The sequence below is a fragment of the Oryzias melastigma genome, linkage group LG5 (genome assembly GCF_002922805.2).
Source record: "Oryzias melastigma strain HK-1 linkage group LG5, ASM292280v2, whole genome shotgun sequence".
In the NCBI taxonomy this organism is placed as follows: Eukaryota; Metazoa; Chordata; class Actinopteri; order Beloniformes; family Adrianichthyidae; genus Oryzias; species Oryzias melastigma.
The window spans coordinates 26,075,728-26,092,892 of NC_050516.1; the positions used below are offsets into that span (position 1 = coordinate 26,075,728).

General features: G+C 37.9%; 2 protein-coding genes across 11 annotated transcripts in view; one reads left to right on the forward strand and one right to left on the reverse strand.

Annotated features, from left to right (window-relative positions):
- Nucleotides 1-3,096, reverse strand: part of LOC112144633 (R3H domain-containing protein 2) — a gene marked incomplete in the record, with an annotated part of 47,178 nt that extends 44,082 nt beyond the window's left edge. For 8 of the 10 annotated variants that reach the window (XM_024269273.2, XM_024269272.2, XM_024269269.2 and 5 more), the window contains 1 exon segment: nucleotides 2,216-3,096. 10 annotated transcript variants of the gene reach the window in all.
- A 5,702-nt stretch (nucleotides 3,097-8,798) lies between these two features.
- On the forward strand, nucleotides 8,799-12,459 carry LOC112144590 (inhibin beta B chain). Its single transcript, XM_024269180.2, has 2 exons — nucleotides 8,799-9,267; nucleotides 10,815-12,459. Exons 1-2 carry the CDS (start codon nucleotides 8,922-8,924, stop codon nucleotides 11,591-11,593), a joined length of 1,125 nt encoding a protein of 374 aa, XP_024124948.1. The 5' UTR covers nucleotides 8,799-8,921; the 3' UTR covers nucleotides 11,594-12,459.
- Nucleotides 12,460-17,165: the final 4,706 nt, after the last annotated feature.

Here is a 17,165-nt window from a genome sequence, read left to right on the forward strand (position 1 = left end):
GTGACCAATCAACTCCTTTATGTGAATACTATTAATTAGCATTACATAAAACAAGACACCAATATATATATTTTTTTTAAAAAGTTAAATAAAAGTAATTACCTTAAAGAAAAAAGATAAGGACAGAAAGGGATGAAATAAAGAGATGCACAGAAGAAGGAGTGCTTAAGAGAGAGAAGCAGTAGCAACAGCACCATGCCTGGTGCTCCGGCAAAGATCTATAAATAGCTCTTCAAATCTCTCCAGAAAAAAAAACACTCTTCTACTTATGCTGCTGCAAGCACAGATTCATAGACAGAAACAGATAGAGACACCAGACGAGCTAATTTTCACTGGATAACAAATGTTTTTAAGTTACTTCTGTGCACATAAAACAGCGCTGCAAGGATGTTCAAAGTTGGAAAATGTTATGTAACATTTAAAGGTTTAAAAAAAAGACATCAAGCATTATTCTACTCGGAATAAGTCAACATCCCATCGGAACTCCTTGTTCATTTTAACACTATAACTAGTTCAAGATAAACAGTGATGTTTCTTAATTTATAGTAGAATGGGAGTATATCTATAATCTCCGAAAGAAAAGGAAGAAAAGATGTTGACAATGAAGCAGAATGTTCTGTCTCTCTTGTGGTGGCCTTGGAAACAGCAGATTGTAGATTCAATAACTCACGACTACCAGCTCTTAGTATGGAGTAGCTTTTTCTCAATGATCCTGCTCTTTCACCATTAACTAAGACAAACATTGCAAAGAAAGTGTAAAGAAAAAAAAATGATGGAAAAAGATCAATTTTTTATTTGATTTTGATTTTCATGATCTGATTTTGACATGATTTTTTAAAAAAAAAGGTATGGTTAAAGTTTGTGCAAAGACTTCAATAAACAAATTTTAGATTAACTTGGTCTTGAATAAAAAGCAAGCTAAAGAGGATTATAAATGCGCTATTCAGTGAAAATTTCCTTTATTTTATCAGGAAAATAGATTTTAGAGCCAGATCACAAGGCAAGATTCCTCAACATTTCTACTTTTAAATATGCAAAACAAAACAAAATCAAAGATAGCCCAAACACTGTAGATATGTTAGACAGAAACCCTTAAGATATTCTTGGAGTAGACGGCAGTGGGAAAAGCAAACTGTTGCCACAACGTCAATAACATTTGCCCACAAGTAACAGATACAATATGTCCAGTTTAGGAAAGCATCTGCTTCATGCACACACAATTCAACACAGCAACAAATTAACCAGAATACCCTCAGTCTGGAGTCTTACCACAAGAAAAAAAAAATGTAAAAAAGTCCTTGTTAGCATAGCAATTAAATGCAACCTTGTGAAATCGGATTAAAAACAACATTGCAACCGTGAACATCAACTATAAATCCTTAATTTCTACTGGTAATACGGATTGTGGGATAGAAAATTGGCAATAAGAGAGTGAAATATAGTCAGTACACCTGCTCTCCCAATGACATCAGTTTCCAGAGTGGGTGCGTCTCTGCAGCTTTCAGAATTCCCACTGATTAGACTGAAATCCGAACAGGTTCCACCGTGGATCTCCGACTTTCTATGCCATTCTGCTCTTGATTACAATTATGGAGAGGTGTTAACAACTACACACAGATCTCAGATAAGCTTTACTCTCTTTGGTTGCCTCTACATACACTGAAACAAACACCTCTAAAATAGCACTTTTGAGTTTTAAAAAGTATTGACATGAAATATAGCAAATAAATCGCAATTTAAAAGAACCAAAAACAGCTCTTTTAAATTGTTTAGTTGTTTAACAACACTATCAGATCCCTAAAGTACTGTGTTGAGACTAATTTCAACTCTAATGATTGCTCCTTCTCATTCATTTCAACTCAACACCAATTCACACATCTCACAATTCAAATCTGCTGTAGTTTTTGGTCATAGGTGGGCAAACAAACCTACAACATAGAGAGCTCTGAAACCAGTGGCAATGCGAGGCAAAGAATGAATGAAAACGAATACTAAATTCAACTTCCAATATATTTCTTATATTCATTCACAACAGTCACACATCCATTCACAGAGCTCCGGTTCAAACGACAGCATGTTAACATGGCCATCTCGTGTCTGCCATTGAGAACGCGGACTTTAAAGATGGAGCTACACGTAACATTATTTCCCCCCCTCTAAAGATAGTGATGATCGATCACAAGTCACTTCACGACATTTACGCAACTGAGCTTACCATTTAAGAGGTCGTGGGTTTAAATCCGCTTGCAGGATCCTGTGGGTTGTCACTGCAAAAAAACGGCACTCCGGTCCGTCGTGGCAGTGCATTTACTGAAAATATTAGCTTTCCCACACGCTAACAATAGCTAGCTCACGATATTCCCCCGTATCCTCCAGCGAGGAGTATAACTAGCCACCTACAACACCTAGCTAATATTAGCCCATTAGCTAACCTGTTCGTTTTGTGCGCGCGCTTCCATTATAGCTACATAAACCTGTATGTTTTCCGGCGTCTGGTTAGCCAGCTAAATATCACATGTCTGAAGCGAAGTGACTTTTCTTAAAGCTCTGTTTCTGCGCTGTCGGATCTCAAAAGCCGTGCGCTAGCTGTTGCGCGTTGCTAGCTTCCCCAAATGACTTACCAATGCTAATATAATGGTGCTGCTAGCTGGAAGTTGGATCTCTGCGACCCCGACTGTCAAAACAGCGCCGCGTCAGGGGAGAGCGGCGAGAAACTTAACGAGACAGCAAGCACTGAGAAGCCGGCCGATTCAAGGAGTAATTCTGCGTTGAAAAACAAAAGCCAAATCAAAAATGATACAAACAAAATAAAAAAATAAACGAAACGCTATTGCCCCTTCCAAGCTCCGGCTTGTGTGTTAGCGTCACTTTTTCACCTCACCGACAGTTTACGTCAGCGGCGTGATTCGTCTGCGCAGGTACACGCTCGGATTAATACAGGTATTGAAACAGCTTTAAATAGATTTACAATTTTATTTGGGACAAAAGGATTATTTACGGATATGTTGCTGCTACAAACAGAGGCGACTCAAAGGGGGGAATATAAAACCACCCTGAACCCCCTCAGGGTCACCCCACTCTCAGCTAATCAATGAGAATTCTAAACAAACAAAGCACCGATCAAGACACCTTACAAAACCCAATAAACAAAGCATAGCTGAATCCATCAATTATTAATATGCACATTTGATTGTCCATCATTTTATTTTAGGAACGGTTTAAGTTATTTTGAAACAGTAATTTGGATCTTCACCCATAGGGGGCAGTAGCTGCATTATTGCATTCCATCAACTATTCACCTAAACTTCTTGAGATATTGTTAAAATGTTTTGTTAAAATGTATATATATATTTTTGACATATTTTGCTCATATATTTATTTTAGTTTTTTCATATTTTGTACCAAATCCTTAAAAAATAAAAATAATATCAATAATGATAACATATATCAATATATATCATTGATTGCAAGTTTCAGACAAAACAAACCAGAAACGAAACTGAACACTTGTTATCCATTTGCTCCACTTTTGCGCAAATCCAAAGATGAAAAAACGTCTCATTTTTTGTTTTTGATTTTAAATTGAGAAATTAATAATACAAGGATTAAGAATGTAATCCTGTACATGTATTGGTTTGCACGTGTGTTTGAACTGAAGCGGTTGACATGTTTGCATGTGAATAATTTTTCAGCTAACGGGTATGTTTGTAATATCTCAGTGTATGTTTGTGTGGACAGGCCTCACCCCTTTACACTAACATTTACACCGACAGTATATGATAAACTCCAATAAAAAATAATACAAAGATCTTCTTCTTCTTCTTTTCCTTTCAGCTTTTCCCTTCAGGGGTCGCCACAGCGAATCAGTTTCCTCCATCTAAGCCTGTCTTCAGCATCCCCCACTCTAACACCAGCCACCTTCATGTCTTCATTCACTGCATCCATAAACCTCCTCTTTGGTCTTCCTCTAGACCTCTTTCCTGGTAGCTCTAGACTCAGCATCCTTCTACCAATATATTCACTGTCTCTCCTCTGAACATGTCCAAACCATCTCAGTCTGGCCTCTCTGACTTTATCTCCAAAACCTCTAACATGTGCTGTCCCTCTGATGTATTCATTCCTGATCCTATCCATCCTGGTCACTCCCAAAGAGAACCTCAGCATCTTCATCTCTGCTACCTCCAGCTCTGCTTCCTGTCTTTTCTTCAGTCCCACTGTTTCTAGTCCAAACAACATGGCTGGTCTCACCACAGTCTTGTACACCTTTCCTTTCATTTGTGCTGAAACTCTTCTGTCACACATCACACCTGACACTTTTCTCCACCCATTCCAACCTGCTTGCACTCTCCTCTTCACTTCTTTTCCACACTCTCCATTACTCTGTACTGTTGACCCTAAATACTTAAACTCCTCCACCTTCTTTATCTCTTCTCCCTGTAACCTCACTCTTCCACTCTGGTTCCTCTCATTCACACACATGTACTCTGTCTTACTGCGGCTAACCTTCATTCCTCTCCTTTCCAGGGCAAACCTCCACCTCTCTAACTCCACCTCCACCTGTTCCCTGCTCTCACTACAAATCACAATATCATCTGCAAACATCATAGTCCATGGTGATTCCTGTCTAACCTCATCCGTCAGTCTGTCCATCACCATTGCAAACAGGAAGGGGCTCAGAGCTGATCCCTGATGTAATCCCACCTCCACCTTGAACTCCTCTGTCACCCCTACAGCACACCTCACCACTGTCTTACAGCCCTCATACATGTCCTGCACTGCTCGGACATACTTCTCTGTCACTCCAGACTTCCTCATACAATACCATAGTTCCTCTCTGGGCACTCTGTCATAAGCTTTCTCCAGATCTACAAAGACACAGTGGAGCTCTCTCTGACCTTCTCTGTACTTCTCTATCAACATCCTCAAAGCAAATGTTGCATCTGTAGTGCTCTTTCTTGGCATGAAACCATACTGCTGCTCACAAATGTTCACTTCTGCTCTTAGTCTGGCTTCCACTACTCTTTCCCACACCTTCATTGTATGGCTCATCAGCTTTATTCCTCTGTAGTTACCACAACTCTGCACATCTCCCTTATTCTTAAAAATGGGCACCATCACACTTCTCCTCCATTCCTCAGGCATCTTCTCACCACCTAAGATCCTGTTGAACAACCCGGTCAAAAACTCCACTGCCATCTCTCCTAGACACTTCCATACCTCCACAGGTATATCATCAGGACCAAGAGCCTTTCCACTCTTCATCCTCTTCAAAGCCCCTCTCACTTCACCTTTACTAATCTTTCTTACTTCCTGCTCCACAACCGTCACCTCTTCTACTCTTTGTTCTCTCTCATTCTCTTCATTCATCAACTCTTCAAAGTATTCTTTCCATCTTTCCATTACACCACTGACACCTGTCACCACATTACCATTCCTATCCTTGATCACCCTAACCTGCTGCATGTCCTTCCCATCTCGATCTCTCTGCCTTGCTAGTCTGTACAGGTCAGTCTCTCCCTCCTTACTACCCAACCTAGCGTACAAGTCATCATAAGCTCTTTGTTTGGCCTTTGACACCTCTACTTTCACCTTACGCTGCATCTCCCTGTACTCCTGTCTACTCTCCTCAGTCCTCTCAGTGTCCCACTTCTTCTTAGCTAGTCTCTTACTCCGTATACACTCCTGCACCTCCTCATTCCTCCACCAAGTCTCCTTATCAACTCTCTTTCCTGATGACACACCAAGTACACTCCTACCTGTCTCCCTGATTCCTGTTTTGGGACCTAGTCTCAGATAATTTAATAGAAATATAAATTGCAAATAGGAACAGTGCTTTACGTTTAATGGTGTTTTTTTAAACCCCTGGCATTCAAAGAACCTAAAGTTAAAGACAGGTTTTAGAAATGACAAAAGAGAGAGAGAAAAAGAAGAATGGAAAATCTGAGTAAATAGGAGTGTGTTGTGTTTCTTCCAATATACGCCATAGTTCACATAGTGGGACATTATTTTAAATAATCTTTATGATATCTTAAATAACTTAAACATAACAGCACAAAAAATGCATTTCTATCTCATCATTAAAATTACATTTCAGCGCCCAAGCTAGTTATGACATGATCATTACGTGACAATAATCACTTGGTCTGTGTGACCGGAACTTCTACTGTGCATTATCACTTTTTAATCCACACCCAGCAGCCAATCAGAATCGAGTCTTCACCCGGACCATGGTATAAACAAATATATTAAGTCAAAGGCCTTGCTCTCATCATACAGTATCTATGATTGGAGATGTCTAATAAATTTTTCCTCCAAACATATTTCTTTATACAACCTTAATTGTGTGAATGCTCTGTGAAAGGGTGTGAAAAACATCAGCAAAATGTCTGAAAGACAACCATTGTGGGAAATATAACCTTCATGGAGGTTCCGAGAAGACTCAACGGAAGGAGCAAAAGGTAACATTTGTGAAGCTGCATTTCCAGGTTGTTTTTTGAAGGAATCAAGCAGTTACTAGCTAGTTTTTACTCTGAAACACAAACTGTGTGAGAGAAGTGTTATTCAAATGTGAGTTAGCTTATTTTTTTACTCAAAAATTATAAGTTATCTTATAAAATAAGCATGCATTTTTGTTTGTTCAAGAAGCAAATGTCATAATGAAATGAAAACTGTTTTCTTTAAGTGAAGTGAGAGGCTGAGAGCTGGAGCTGATGATGCTGGAGGACCAAAGAGGAGAGAACGTCAGGATGCTGGAGACCAAAGCTGCTCACCACATCAACAAAGATGCAGAACTGATGAAAACCCCAGACACATCCCAGCTGTCCAAACACCTCTAAATGCAGGAAAACCAGCAGCAGGTGAAATATTTTCCCACTGATGCTGCAGAATCTGCACCAAGAACTCTCCCTGGAAGTGTGGGCCTTGTGACTGTCACTGGCAGCATCACCAAGACCCTTGAGGAGCCAAAGAGGACAGAACTGCCCTGTGTGACCAAAACGTCTGTTGATATTTGACATTTTATGGACTGTTTTTTGCACATTTAGAGAAAGATTTTGTTGTTAACAGTTTGATACTGGACAAATTTAAACTTTTAGAAAACAAAATTTGTTGTTCATGTACATTTGCCCTTTCTTCTCATTAAAAATTCTAAAAATCACATTCTAATTTTTGTGTTGTTTTCTTTTTTTTACAGTTTGAACTGGTCCAACACTATTATGAAAAGAAAAACACTGTAAAATGATTATATATATTGAAAATTCAGCGTCTTCTTTGAAAAGGAGCAAAAGCACACAATTGTAGGACATTTTTTGACCCTTTCATAGTCAAAATTAACAAAAAGAAAGTCCAGGGAAACATTTTGATACTTGGGTGTTTAAGAGTTAAAACTCCTTACCCGTTTCTCGTTACTTCTCTATGATTTTTCAAAACTATACGGTTGGAATATACTTACTTTTTATTCCTACTGATTTGTGTTACCTTAATGAATACAGACTCAAAATAAATACGTAAAGCCATCCTCTTTATTTTCTCCTTTTATTTCATGATGTGAAAGTGTGAGAAAATTGAGAACTGATGCGTTTTTTTTTGTTTGTTTGTTTTTGGCTTAATCCTTTCTAAGTAAACTGCACATACTTAACTTTTTCCAAACTTTTACTTGACCTATTCATTGTTTTTGCATGTAGTACCACAAATTTCCCACATGTGGGCAGGCAAGTCCAGGATCTGGTACAGTTTTCAAGTCACACATGAAAGAAGGATAAAGTGTGTCACAGATTGACTTAAAAAAATAAAAATAATGTAAAACAATATTTACTTGAGTAAAATAGTATTCAATCTACAAAACTAGACATGGTTGATTTTGATTATGAGTAATTATAATGTAACTATTTACATCCAACTGTGGACGTATGAGCTTGTATTTTTCCAGTGAACTTATGACTGTTTAATTAAAGTTTGATTTATTTGGTTTCTGTTTTGATTGCTCAAAATCAATCAATTCCAATCAAAACTGTTGAGCAATTCTGGGCGACTTTAATTGATATTTGCACTCTGACATACTTTATGGTTTTTAACTTTAACATGTTCTTCAATTTTATTAAAATCTCCTCATCCAACAAGCTGAAACATTTTTCACCTGTGTTGAAAACAAGAACAAATAAATTAGGTTTTGTGTTAGAAATTTATTTTATTCAAGAAGGTGTTCTATAATTTTAAAAAATAAAGTTTTTTTTAAATAAATACAACCCCTGAACACCATTAACTTGCATTGGCTTGTCTTGAACTTTTCCTTTCTGTCTTCCACATTTGTCCAGACAAAGCCGGCATCATTTAGCTGCATGACAGCCCGTGGTGCCACACTTCTGCTGCAGAACATGACAGAACGTGTTTCAAATACCGCGTCAGGCTCTCCGCCTCACAGCTCTTTTTACGCTTCATTCGTTTACTGCTTGTAACTCTTTAGTGTTCTGTATCTGGGCCAAAGGGCGCAGGAGTTTTTCAACTTTGCACTGTTGGAAAATGTCACCTCGGAGTGCGCAAAACCAAAGATCTCGCGGGACGCGCAGCCAGATGCGTAAAAAAGGGTCCATCAAGATACTAAACCGACGTGTTGTGATTGTGAGTCAGTGTACCTCGAAGAGATCTCTGTGCGTGATTTACGTGAGAGTGTGTGTGCGCGCGCGCGTGTGTAGGTGTGTGTTTGAGCGCACAGTTCCATGCTCTGCCAGGTATTTCCGCGTCGCCGCCGCGCGCTCATTGGTGCGCCCTTCCAACGTGTCACCAGTTTTGGTGGATTACCCCATTTATCTTCAGCATCAAGAGGGTGGCACACCACTCTCAACTTCTGCCTTCACTGCGTCCAGCTGCGAATCAGAGACAGCAGAATCCGATTGGTTCTGGGGGAGACGAACAACTTTGCAACTATGCGTTTTTTCCCATCACACTTCACGTCTTTTTCCTTTCTCCTTTTGGCCCTCGATCTGCTCCTGGGGGTCACGGGGTCTCCGGGATGCCCGTCCTGCGGCTTGCCGGCGATGGAGAAAGACGCGGAGGAGAAGATGATGATAGAATTCGCCAAACAGCAACTTCTGGAGAAGCTGCACCTGAAGGAGAGACCGAACATCACCCAGTCCGTGCCACGGGTGGCACTTCTCACAGCCCTGCGCAAACTCCACGCGGGACGCGTCAGACAGGATGGCACCCTTGAGCTAGAAAACAGTTTACCAACCAAAGATCAAGGCTATGAAATAGTCAGCTTTGCAGATATAAGTAAGTTTGTTTGACACTTTTTTATTCACAGTTTTAGAATGAAAAAATAATGTTTCATTACACCTATATCTTTTAGGGGTATTTACACCCCCCTCCCTCCTTTTTTTCTTTACTTATAATGTACCTGACGTTAAGTGACAAGTGTGAAAGGGCACACTGTGTTGATTTTTGGAGTAAAGTAAACACACCCCCTTTCTGCAAACAGATCTGAAAAAATGTCAAAAGTTTAGGAAAATTCTCACCATATAAAACAGACTACATGCACATATTTATATAAATTTGAGACACTGACTTAAACCTAGAATATTGAGCTTTTCTCATCCCAAACAATCGTGATTTGGAATCGTCCTCAGTTGTGTAACTGTCACAGACAGGACACAACCTGACAGCAACTTAACTGACACAACAGACACAAAAAACACACTTTTAAACCCAGACAGATCCTTGTTTTAGATCTGATTGGCTTTTGCAAGAGTATAAATGGCTAAGAAATATAAAATGATGTAGCTGGTAATAGAGCTGACTATTAAAATGATCAACAACTAACTTAATAGTTGTCGATTATTTTTTCAATTAGTCGTTACTTTATATTATATGGAGTTGGAGTATTGTAAAGTGGAAACTTATAATGGCATTATGCTAGCTTTTTGGACTATTTTGGAGTTTGGCTAATATTTCAGCTACAGGTTTTGGCTAATTAAGGATTTTTCTCAGTTTTTTTGGGGCTATTTTATAGTTTAGCTAATATTTCAGCTGCATGCTAGCTGTTTTGGCTAACTAAGTCTTTTTTCGTTTTTTTAAACTATTTTAGCATTTAACTAACATTTTAGCTTCCTATCAACTTTAGCATTTTCAGCTATTAGCTCCAGCAATTTCCGATGAAGCCTTCAGTGTTTTAGCAATCAATTTCAGCATCTTCAGCTACTTGCATCTCCAGAGGCCAAATTCAGCTTACAGCATTCACACTATAGCATCATCACAGGTAATGCTATATATCAAGGATTTAGTTAGTTTAAAGCTAAAGCACATCCAGTTTACACATGACCCGATTAGTGAGCTAATCGGAAAAGAATAATCTGTGATTAGTTGATTATTGAAATAATAGTTTGTTGCTTCTTTTCAACTTTTATAAGAGAAAATATGTTTATGTTCCTTAATTTACCGTATTTGGAACATGATTAACGTAATTCCAGCAGATTTTTCCTTCAAAATGTACTGGAATTATTAAAAAAAGTTACAGTTTGTCAAAGATTTTGTGTTTAAGTATCTCTGTGTTAAAAGGTTAAATAAGGGTAGAAAATTTCCCATTTTTTTTATTAATCTGCATCTTTTTTCTTAAGATCTTTTGTGAAAGGTGTAAACTTCACACAGTGATCGAATGACACTGGTGTTCCTTTTTTTCTTTAGTTTAAAATACATTTTTGTTTTAATGGAGAGTTTTCACAGCTTTTGAAGGACATCTGCAGGGCATTCTTTGTTCTTGACAACAACATTCTCCAAAAAAAAAAAAGCTCATAAAGTAACAGTCTGTTGTTGTTGCTCCACAGGTGACTCAGATAAAGGGGACAAAGCGAGCCTTAGCCTTACCTTTCAGTTCCTACAAGAACGGGGCAAGAGCATTCAAGTCCTCCAGTCATCTCTGTGGATCTATTCCCGCTCCTCCCAAGACCCTCACAGAAACTCCCGACTCCTCGCCCGGGTCTTCCTCTCTGCGGAAGGCGGCCTCCCGGGCACCAACCGCACCCTGGTGATCGAAAAGATGCTCGAAGTCCAGGAGAACAATTGGCACACTTTCTCCATCACCCGCACCCTGCAGACCTTCTTGGACGGCGGCCAAAGGCGGCTGAGACTGGAGGTCAGCTGTGAAGAGGACGGGAAGAACCTGTGCTCCCTGGATGGCTCCGACAGCCCCAACCGGCCCTTCCTGGTGGCCCAGGTGCGTCTCCGGGACGACCACTCGAAACACTCTGTGAGGAAGCGCTCGCTGCGCTGCGGTAACGAGGTAACCGTGTGCTGCAAGAGAGACTTCTACATCAAATTCAAGGACATCCAGTGGGACGAGTGGATCATCGCGCCCGAGGGCTACCACATGAACTACTGCATGGGTCAGTGCCCTCAGCATCTATCTGGCTCTCCAGGTATCGCGTCCTCTTTCCACGCCACCATCTTTAGCCAGCTAAAAGTCAACGGCATCAACACGGCGACAGCTTCATGCTGCATTCCCACTGAACGCCAGCCGCTATCCATGGTCTATTTCAACTCTCAGCACAGCATCGTTAAGACAGACGTCCCGGACATGATCGTAGAGTCGTGTGGATGCACATAGACCACAGTGTGGAAAATCGTGGACACAGACTTCATGAAAACTCCCACACACGTGGAAGTTTCTTTGACTTTGCACAGCCCACATCCACACAAAATTATTTAAGCCACAAAGTGAGAAATCTCTGTTTATTTTTCTATGATTTTGTAATAATTTCCTGAAGTAATGCTTTTAATGATGTCGACTGTAAGGTCTGTCTTGTGTGTTTCCCTACGTTCAACTTTATTGTTTTTTTTTAAATAAATATATGTCAGTTATAATAAGTCACTTCACAATTTTCATCAACCTAGTTTTTAAGCCTTCTACAGTCTGAAATCCAAGTATTTTATTCAATATTATGTCACACAAAGGCATCATTGTACCAAATTTTGAAACTATGAAGCTATTTATTTTCCTTTTTTAAATAATAACTGAGAGAACGAGTTTCTGCAGTTTGTAACTGAAATGTTTCCCATTCGTGCATAATAGTTGATATCTGCTGCTTAAGACTTTAGGGCCTTATTTTGTACATTACTTTTTATGTCCTTTTGTGATGTTCTAATATGTCATGTTGGTCACAAGTTTGAATATGAAACTGTTTATTTAAAAGATTCTTTTACTGTCAAATCAGAACTTTTTTTATGTCATCAAAACAAAAGATGGAGCTTCTGGATTTCTTCAGTTTCGAGTGAATTATTATGAAATTCCAGTTTTTTTGCACAACTTTACTATAGAACTACTTTGTCTTTGTCTACTCTTAAAAATGTTGCTTTATCTCTAAGCATGGTTGGACTGTTTTTAGACGTTGCTCCGTGTGCATTTCTTTCTGCCAAACTTTATTTTTTTATGCTCTGCAGAATAAAAGAAGCTCAGTTTCCCTCCCAGCTCCAGAGGCGTCTTTGTTCTCCTTCACTGAAACTCTGTGCACGTGACTTATACTTACAAATAAGCCAATGAATCTCTACTTTTTAGTCGAGTTTTTTTATCAAAAGTTCATTGACAAAGCGCCATATCACAGCTTTACATGATATATTTCCAAAAGTGTAAGTATTAAAAAATCAGTTTCACCTATTTATCAGAACATTTTTTTGCATTCATGTTTTTCAAGTCAGACATGCATTTTTCCAATCATTTTAATCCCACCTAACACAGCATTTCTGTGTTTTACCCCAAGGGATATCAACACATCAGTGCAACTGGCTCTAAAATGAAAGCATAAGCTACAAATTTTGAAATAAAAACTCCAAAATGTAATTTTCAATCAATTAAAGCCAGGTTTTTATCCAGATTCCATTGCGCATCTACTTCTGGTGCGCCCATTCTGTCAAATATTAGAGGCCTTTGTGGCCCACAGCTCTAAATGTTTGCCTACTCCTGGTCTAATACTTACTGTAATAAAACAGGCAAAGCAATGACCTGTAGATCAAAGCCATTAAAATATCTTACGACAAATTCAAAGCCTCTTTTAGGTTTTAGTTTTCTGACACATATTTCATGCTAAAATTGCCAACAAATCAAAAATCATCCCAACTTTAGAGACTAGTAAACAGCTAACACCACTTTCTAAATTAACTAACATTCATGGAGTTCTTTCCTAATCTGATTCACAGAATCGAAACTTGCTTAAAAAATGTTTACATTTTATTGAGTGTAACTGGAATTGTCCTGATTTGCGCTTGAAGCAAAAATGGTCGTTGTTCTTCCTTTTAATGCAATTTATTTTCTTGCATTTTCTTAAAGAGTCTCAAAGTACAAAATAAATCCATAAAAATATATTTTAAGGGCAAAAAAAAGTACTACACACAACAATAACATGGTCTAAGATTAATGTGCTGTCGTGCTTCCAAAGTTCTAAATCCAACTAAAAACCAATAAAAAGATACGGCAGCTCCCAGAATGCATCTTAACCAATAAGAGGCCAAAATGGCCGTAAGACCAAATATATTTTAATAAAAAAAGGGTTCTCAAAATATTTACCTTTTAAAGTGATTTTTTATTATTTAAAATATATTATTATTATATTAAAAACCAATTTAATCAAAGACTTTCAGTAAACTCTTGACATTATTGCATCATTCTTCCATCAATAATTAATTATTTATTTATCCACTGTGTTTGTGTTGACACACAAATATTACATCTTTTGGATTTGGCTTAGTCATATTTTTATTTAATGTTTTTACGCATATGAAACTGATAACAAGAAAACATGACTCTTACTTTCTAAGAAACAAGAAAAACCAGCAGGTGCGGTCCACCTTTAGGAATGACTAAGCAAAACTCATCCAATATGAAGTTAGAAATGTGCTTCATCAGCATCTCGACTGTATTATTTATACAAGTCGGCTCATCTATTATAGGCGGCTCTGCCAGTTTATGAACCCAAGGTCAACTCCCAGCAGTGTAAGCAAACATTTAGCTATTGCTTAAATGTCTGCTAATGTGAAGGTCTGTGAGGCAGGTGGGTCAATAAGCATGTGCCGATGCACGTTGGCATTTATAGCATTCAAAGTCTAAAGTTTCAGGGATGATGTAAATTTAGTAGCTTCTCAGCAACAGCTGGGTCTGTTTATAGACACATCTTCAGTGCATATCAACAGACACATTTTACGGCTGATGGAGAGGCAATTATTCATGTCAGACATTTTTCTGAGAGTGTTTCGTCAAACCGCCTATAAAAAAAAAAAACATTCCCTGAGGAATTTATTTGCTCATTTATGGAACCTCGTAATGATGTAGAGGTTTGGGGCCTCATGTTTACAATTTGTGGGATTCTTTTATTTTAAAAAAAGGACACAAGTTTTCTTATTTTTTGTGTTTGTGAACCAGTTGTGTACACAATCTGAATATACTGCCTAAATATCCAAAACATATAACCAGAGGAAGGTTTTGCAAAGTTTTATCAGGATTAGCCACATTTTTTTTTCTCTAAATTAAAAAAAAAAAAAACTGCAATGTTTTAAATTGCTTTGAACGTTTAGCAAATCTTAAGGTCCAACCCTCTTTAGATCAATTGTAAAATTGTTTTCTTTTATTTTTTTTCTTTAAATTATCATTATGCCGTTTAAATAAAATCAAATTTCATTGTTTCTACGACTGCAGTGTGGCAGCAGTTCACCAGAAATTCACCTCTGTTTGCATGAAGTAAGCCTTCACTCATTTCCCATCATCCCTTTGTATAAACTCTCTTCTGCTAGCTTATAGCCTCTCATATATAGCCCCTTATAAATACTGTATACCAAGCAATATTAGAGCTATCAAGCCGTACAGTTTTGAACCAAATATCAGCTCAGACATAGAAAATGAAGACGTTCATGGATCTATTTGTGTGCAAGTAGCCCGTTGTAGCTTCTACATCACAGTAACAGGCTTTTTCAAATGGCCTTCTTTTGTTGATTTGAGTAAAGAAATAGAAACACAATTGTCATTTTTTTATGAAGATAAATGTCAGAAGAACATGTTAAATACACCAAAAACATTTTTTTTTTCCTCGTAGTAGGTCTGACGGCTGGTTGGAAAGATAAACATTTGTTGACAGTTAACCTGACACACGCCGCACCTTCACCGGCCAGTTCCTACAAGTCTGTGGAACTCCCCGGGAGGGATGAAATGATTTTAAGATATATTCATTATATCATTTGGCATTTTGATAGTGACAGCATGAAAGTGATATCATATGATTTACGGTGAACCTTTTTTTTTATGATTTTCATGCTTGTAAATATAACAGTTACGTCCTTTGTGCTCCGTTGATGGGGTGTTTTGACAGAGACTGTTAGGTAAGAAATGTTTTAGCTTAAGAGATGACTCAGAAAAATGTTGGTTTTATTTGTCTCCATGCAGAACTTTTGCCTATTTAAATTAAAGTATATTTTGCTTAAGCTGTAACTTTAGTTTTGGATTGTGTGCTGCTGACCACTTGGCCAGGTCACCGTTGTAGAAGAGATCTTGATCTCAACGGATTTTTCCACCTGGTTAAATAAAGGTTAAAAAAATGTTCCCAGAGGTAAACAAATGGACGGCTCAGGTTCAGGATTTTGCACTAAAAAATATATATTTATATTGCAACTCTCTTGTTTTATTTCATTTAAACCAGTTTTGGCCTGATAGATACGATTAATAGAGGCTGACATGACCTATAGGGAGCAAACGTGTCTTATTTTCTAAAGCCGCAGTTATGTTTAAACATGTGGTTTTGTGCATATTTGCACAGCACACAGAGAATGTAGGTGATCGAAATGGAGATTTTCAATTCTGTGTCAAGTTTAGCTTTTCTATTTTTATATGACATTTTTGTTTCACTTCTATGAGTCAGTTTGTAATTCCCACAAATTAAAAATATTTTATTATCTCCTTGCATTTTAGAACTTGCATTATTTACTTTGAACATTTATTTTAAATGTATTAAGTGTTCACATTGTGTTTTTTTGTGTATGTTTAAAGGTAATACACACTTTCTGATGCCTACAATAAAAATATTTATATTTATATTTCCAGCAATGTAATTTATTGTCTTATTTAAGATATTTGACACCTAAAAAACCTTATCTGGAAGCATTAGGAATGATTTATTTTTCTTCTTAACGATAACAAACCATCATAAATTCATCGTGACTGATTAGTGAAATCATCACCGTGCCATTTTTAGACGGTCCAAGAAACAAGGCGCTTTCACCCTGTCATGCAGTCATGTTGGCACTGTCTGTAGGGCAAAGGGTGTATTTACTCACGCAAACACTGAAGTGGCTTTATGCTTCGTCTGTGTTTAACGTGTAAACAACTGTCACACTCCCTTGGCATGGGACCATTGTTATACTGTGCATTTGCGGTTGAAACTGATTGTCAATAGTCATATATTTGAAATAATCCGCAATATATTTCAGTTTGATGGGCGTTTTTACTAAAAAATATATATATATTTTTACAATGTTCAAATTCCGTAAATAAAAGCATTTAAGAGCACGTGGAGGAGTTGAATACAAAGAACAACTGACAACACGTTTAGCGTGTCCTTTCATATTTAGTGGGTCAAACTATGATGTCACCTCCAGTGATAATTTCACAATTTACCCTAAGGGCAATAGCAGAGGTGAAGTTGCACCATCCAAAATGGACTCTAGTCGTTTTATGATGTAAGTGGTATCAAGTATGACTTTTTAATTGAAATGGTGCATATATATTCCTGTTAATGAGTCATGTTTAAGGTGTTGGCTTGCTTTAAAGAGCTTTTTAAGTTTTGAATTCATTGCAGCTTTGTATTGATTTATTGTAACTTTTTAAGCTTTAACGTGATCAACGTCATTCCAGTAGATTTTGAAGGAGAAAAGCGGCTCAACGAGCCGCTTTTCTCCTTCAAAATCTACTGGAATGACGCTGAAAAAGGTACATTTTTGTTAAAGATTTTGTGTTTGTTAAGAGGTTAAGAAAAACTACAACAAAAAAGAGACACGTGAAACAGATAACAGCTATAAAACTTGGATACAAGTGATCTAAGTGAGGAACAATGGTGAACCGGTGACAAGGTCACGGGTGGCCAAAGATCAGTGAAACACGAGGGGAGCATCTGGAGATCACATGGTACCAGGGTGGACTATAA

Coding starts and splice junctions, on each gene's coding strand:
- LOC112144590 (XM_024269180.2), top strand. CDS start 8,922: ATGCGTTTTTTCCCATCACACTTCACGTCTTTTTCCTTTCTCCTTTTG. Junction 9,268..10,814: donor AGTCAGCTTTGCAGATATAA/GTAAGTTTGTTT, acceptor GTTGCTCCACAG/GTGACTCAGATAAAGGGGAC.